Source organism: Myxocyprinus asiaticus, chromosome 5, assembly GCF_019703515.2.
Source record: "Myxocyprinus asiaticus isolate MX2 ecotype Aquarium Trade chromosome 5, UBuf_Myxa_2, whole genome shotgun sequence".
In the NCBI taxonomy this organism is placed as follows: domain Eukaryota; kingdom Metazoa; phylum Chordata; class Actinopteri; order Cypriniformes; family Catostomidae; genus Myxocyprinus; species Myxocyprinus asiaticus.
Window position 1 is genome coordinate 48,189,209 of NC_059348.1, and position 6,000 is coordinate 48,195,208.

Sequence of the window (6,000 nt, forward strand, 5' to 3'; positions counted from 1 at the left end):
ATCGACAGCATTTGGGGCTTAATATTGATAACCACAAAAATTAATTTTGACTTGCAACTCCTTTTCTTTAAAAAAAAGCAAGAATATGGGTTACTGTGAGACACTTATAATGGAAGTGAATGGGGCCAAGTTGTACACGTTAAAATACTCACTTTTTCAAAAGTATAGCCACAAGACATAAACAATATGTGTGTAAACATGATTTTAGTGTGATAAAATCACTTACTTACCTTTTCTGTGCAAAATTATAGCCATTTTTACAACTTCGTTGCCATGATGGTGTAATGTCAACAAACCCTAAAATGACTGTAAAAATGATTATATAAACAACTTTACTGCTCAAATAGTGTATGAGTTTTAAAAGAAGAATTAATGTAAGTGCATTTATAAAATAATAAGCTTCACATTTCTGCCTTTAAATGCTCCAAAAATTGGCCACATTCACATCCATTTTAAGTGCCTCACTGTAACCTCGATTTTTTGCTTTTTTTTTTAAAGAAAATGAGCTAAATACATTTTTGTGGTTATCAACATTATGCCACAAATGCTGTCGATTGAGCTTAATTTATAATAAACCAGGAATATTCCTTTAAACAAATTGAACCAATTTGTAAAATGAATAGGACTTCCCAGCTGAAACTTATTCCAAAACAGATAGTTACTAAAACTATACTGAAGAAATGTAGCGTAAATACTAGTAAATAAATTGGTGAATCTTTTTTTTTTTTTTTTTTTTTTTTTTTACTGATTAATTGAAATGAAACAAACAAATGAACAAATGTGCTAAAAAGTATCAGCCTTCCCAGCTTACACTTACAGGTGCATCTCAATAAATTAGAATGTCGTGGAAAAGTTCATTTATTTCAGTAATTCAACTCAAATTGTGAAACTCGTGTATTAAATAAATTCAATGCACACAGACTGAAGTAGTTTAAGTCTTTGGTTCTTTTAATTGTGATAATTTTGGCTCACATTTAACAAAAACCCACCAATTCACTATCTCAAAAAATTAGAATACATCATAAGACCAATAAAAAAAATATTTTTAGTGAATTGTTGGCCTTCTGGAAAGTATGTTCATTTACTGTATATGTACTCAATACTTGGTAGGGGCTCCTTTTGCTTTAATTACTGCCTCAATTCGGTGTGGCATGGAGGTGATCAGTTTGTGGCGCTGCTGAGGTGGTATGGAAGCCCAGGTTTCTTTGACAGTGGCCTTCAGCTCATCTGCATTTTTTGGTCTCTTGTTTCTCATTTTCCTCTTGACAATACCCCATAGATTCTCTATGGGGTTCAGGTCTGGTGAGTTTGCTGGCCAGTCAAGCACACCAACACCATGGTCATTTAACCAACTTTTGGTGCTTTTGGCAGTGTGGGCAGGTGCCAAATCCTGCTGGAAAATGAAATCAGCATCTTTAAAAAGCTGGTCAGCAGAAGGAAGCATGAAGTGCTCCAAAATTTCTTGGTAAACGGGTGCAGTGACTTTGGTTTTCAAAAAACACAATGGACCAACACCAGCAGATGACATTGCACCCCAGATCATCACAGACTGTGGAAACTTAACACTGGACTTCAAGCAGCTAGGGCTATGAGCTTCTCCACCCTTCCTCCAGACTCTAGGACCTTGGTTTCCAAATGAAATACAAAACTTGCTCTCATCTGAAAAGAGGACTTTGGAACACTGGGCAACAGTCCAGTTCTTCTTCTCCTTAGCCCAGGTAAGACACCTCTGACGTTGTCTGTGGTTCAGGAGTGGCTTAACAAGAGGAATACGACAACTGTAGCCAAATTCCTTGACATGTCTGTGTGTGTTGGCTCTTGATGCCTTGTCCCCAGCCTCAGTCCATTCCTTGTGAAGTTCACCCAAATTTTTGAATCGATTTTGCTTGACAATCATAAGGCTGCAGTTCTCTCGGTTGATTGTGCATCTTTTTCTTCCACACTTTTTCCTTCCACTCAACTTTCTGTTAACATGCTTGGATACAGCACTCTGTGAACAGCCAGCTTCTTTGGCAATGAATGTTTGTGGCTTACCCTCCTTGTGAAGGGTGTCAATGATTGTCTTCTGGACAACTGTCAGATCAGCAGTCTTCCCCATGATTGTGTAGCCTAGTGAACCAAACTGAGAGACCATTTTGAAGGCTCAGGAAACCTTTGCAGGTGTTTTGAGTTGATTAGCTGATTGGCATGTCACCATATTCAAATTTTTTGAGATAGTGAATTGGTGGGTTTTTGTTAAATGTGAGCCAAAATCATCACAATTAAAAGAACCAAAGACTTAAACTACTTCAGTCTGTGTGCATTGAATTTATTTAATACACGAGTTTCACAATTTGAGTTGAATTACTGAAATAAATGAACTTTTCCACGACATTCTAATTTATTGAGATGCACCTGTATTTGAAAACAGATGTAGCTGCTATAAAGGGCTATTAACGACAACTGGTTCTTGTGCTGAAAAAAGCAAGACACGCCACATACAGAATGAAAAAATGCATCTCAGGACACTTTTTTAACAGTTTACTATTTATTTTTTATTTTTTACTTGACACAGTGCTCCTGCATGAGATGCAGAAAAAAAACAGCGAGACGCAGTGTAATGGTCAAAGCCATCCGTCTAGCACATGTTGACATAGGAATGCAATTGGAAAAACTTCACGAAAGATGCAAAAAGACATTCAGTGTGAATGGCCTCTGACACTACTGAAAAATGTAGCTTAGTTAGCTTCTATAACACTACTGAAAATGGTAGCATCAAATTAGTGTAAGCTGGGAAGGTTGACTCATTTTAGTGAATTGGTTCATTATCAATTACTCATTGCTGTGAATCTTTCCTGAAATCTCCTTAATATGACATCACACATTTTATTATGTTTTCTTGTTTATAGGTGATGACATCAGTGGTTCAGGAAGTGGAATGTGTGCGGATGATCAATGCTCCCGCGGTCCCCGTGTCACTGTCCCTAACACGGACAGTCCCAAAGTCTACGCCTATCCCTCAGAGAACAAGAAGGTGGTCAATGGCAGAAGCAGCCAGAATCTTCCATGCATCACCCTCTACATTCTCTCAATGGTCGCAGTCTTTCTTAGGCGATAATTGACAGGCATTGCCACCAATTGGGACTGTGTGTAGTACTGGGTTGGATTGTGGAGGGGCGGGGTTAGATAAATCGCCACAGCAAACAAACATCAAAGGAAACCAGTGAATGCACCACTTTTTTTTTGTCGTCAATAGGAACAACATCATGGAATATTTTGTGTACTTTTTGTCTCTTATTTGATATATGACATCCTTAGAGCTTGTCTTTATGTCTGTGGTGGGAAAAGGTATCAAAGACATGTTTCAAGAATAACAATAGCTATGAATATCTGCTTTCAACTCACTGTTCAGCCAAACCAACAAAACATGTTTGTTTTTATGCATTCAAAAAGTTAATTTTAGATTAGATTTATTTATTAATTAAAACCCTTATGTTTAGAACAAATCTTGTTATTAGCAGCAGTAAAAAAGAAGCCAGGTTGGGCCCTTTTAGCATGAAAATGACCTTTTTACGAAATTGGTCCCAGTGAACAAAACATCTGAAAGAGCCACTTGTGTTCTTCTCATGTTTGCTTTGACGCTTTTATAATCGTGAAAATTACCTCTACTGAATGTTCATGAAGACCAGCTGTATCACACTCTCTCTCTCTGTCTCTTTCTCTCTCATTTATTGTATTGTTCAAGTTTCCACACTCCACTTCGCAAACAGGTTTTAGGGGCCATTTTAAAGAAAATAATACATGTATTTACTCTGGTTGTAAATAAAAAAGTACTAACACAGTCAGTAAATCTTTGAGGATCCTCAACAATATGAGGAACAATTGGGATGAGAAGTAATAACACCAGCAGTGAGAAAGAGATACAGTAAAACTATGTGCTCTAAAGAGAAAAAGAGCCCCACTCTTTAACTGTGGAGCCAATATATGATGACCACAATCCTATAAATGGATTTTACACATGAAGTTGGAGCATAAAAGACTCAAAAACCACAGAAAATTGTTGATAGTCTGATTGTGACTCCTCTTATAGGAATGTTTGTATTACGTGTGAGTGGGTGTGTGTACTTCAAAGCAAGCATTGCTTTTTAAGTGCTCACTAAACAAACATACACATGTATTCAGTACTTGCTGCGATAATGTCAGATCAGATCAGTGGATTCACCACATGTCTCAAATATTCCCCAACTCCACACCTTGCCCTTGGAAAAGCTGAGTTCGTTATGGAACGCACACAATGCTAGTGTTGAAACTGTGTTGCTCAGCAACATTGAGCAAACATTGCTGCAATAATTAGCAAGGACAGTTTGCCGATTGTGGTCTATGCAGACAGTAAGGTCAGAAACATACTTTATGCAAGTTCATAAACATAAATGCTCGGCCAACAAATTGCAAGCATGCTGTCCCATTGTCAAGATGTTCTTGCGCTAAAAAAAGCTAGACACAATGCAGTGAATAGAACAGAACGCAGTTGTCTAGTGATACGTTTTTAAAAAGTTTACCTTGTATAATAAAAACATGAATCGCTAAAAAAAAAATAAAAAAAATAAAAAAAAAACAGCGACATAGTCAAAAGTGTTTGTCAAGCAAAACATCATAACATGATGCCAGAAACGCCAATGTCATGTGTTCGATTATCAGGGTATGTGCAAACTATTACAATTTATACCTTGAATGCACTGGATGTCACTTTGGATAAAAGCATCTGCGAAATGAATAAATGTAATGTACTTATAGAAGGGTTTGCATTCACTTACTTTCACAGAGTATGTTTCTGGCCTTGGAGAACGATGTGTCTTGACCAAACCTGAGAAGGGCGTCGCTGCTGTCTTTTATACTTTCAGTGGACTCGTGTCTGTTACAGGAAGTATAGTTTACAGGAAGTGATGTAACTGTCCTGAATGATAATGTCACATGGAGAATACCCCAACCCCCCCCACCAATTTAAAATGCTGCACTTTGCATAACGCACACAGCCACGCGTCAGTAGAATTGCATCGTCCACATGACTAGATCACATGATAAGGGATCGATTGCAGGGATATCCCACAGGCAGTGTTATGGATTGACTGATCGATAGAGATCAGACATTATAGTTCAAACTCTGGAGTGATCTGACTTAAAATCAGTCTTAACTCACTTTAGTATGTTTGTTTGCTGATCAGTGACAGTTAGTGTTCTGATCACAGGTCAGGAAAACCCACTTCTAGTAACGCCGTAACTGTGCCCTCCTTACTGATGAATGTAGTGGATATTGTCGAAATGTGCTCAGATGAATTGATTTTATCTTTTTTTTTTTTTGGGTATATATATATATATATATATATACTTTATTATTTCTGTTTGTTTTAAAATAAACAATAATAGGGAGTTTGTGTTCAAGATTGAAAGTAGAGTTTAAGACATTTTTGAGGAATCTAAGGAAAATTATTTGTCTGTTGTTGTATGTTCTTTAAAATATAAAACTCTTGTGTCAATTATATACATCATATGATTTTGAAAATATCTGTGTCGTGTATTTCATAACTTTTAATGTTTACACACAGACATGCATAAAACATGATTTTTTTTCCTGTTGAATCCAATGAGATTCAAAGAAATGCTAGTCATACTGTACAATATTTTTTTTTTTTTTTTTTTTTTTATAAATATAGTTACCCCATGAAATAAAATTGGACATTTTTTACATTTTTTATTTTATCCCCTTTTCTCCCCAATTTGGCATGCCTAGTTCCCACTACTAACTAGGTCCTCATGGTGGCTCGGTTACTCACCTCAATCCGGGTGGCGGAGGACAAGTCTCAGTTGCCTCCGCTTCTGAGACCGCCAATCCGCGCAACTTATCACGTGGCTCGCTGTGCATGACACCGTGGAGCATGTGGAGGCTCATGCTATTCTCTGCGATCCATGCACAACTCACCACGCGCCCCATTGAGAGCGTGACTTTACCCTCCCTAGAAACCT

The 6,000-nt window shown here is 37.3% G+C and overlaps 1 protein-coding gene across 1 annotated transcript in view; it reads left to right on the forward strand.

Moving 5' to 3' along the window:
* Positions 1-5,340, forward strand: part of gpc1b (glypican 1b) — a 147,903-nt gene extending 142,563 nt beyond the window's left edge. Inside the window, exon 9 of the mRNA XM_051698295.1 lies at positions 2,889-5,340. Within this exon, the coding sequence (XP_051554255.1) occupies positions 2,889-3,097 (209 nt within the window). The 3' untranslated portion in view covers positions 3,098-5,340. The remainder of the gene's footprint in view (positions 1-2,888) is intronic.
* Positions 5,341-6,000: the final 660 nt, after the last annotated feature.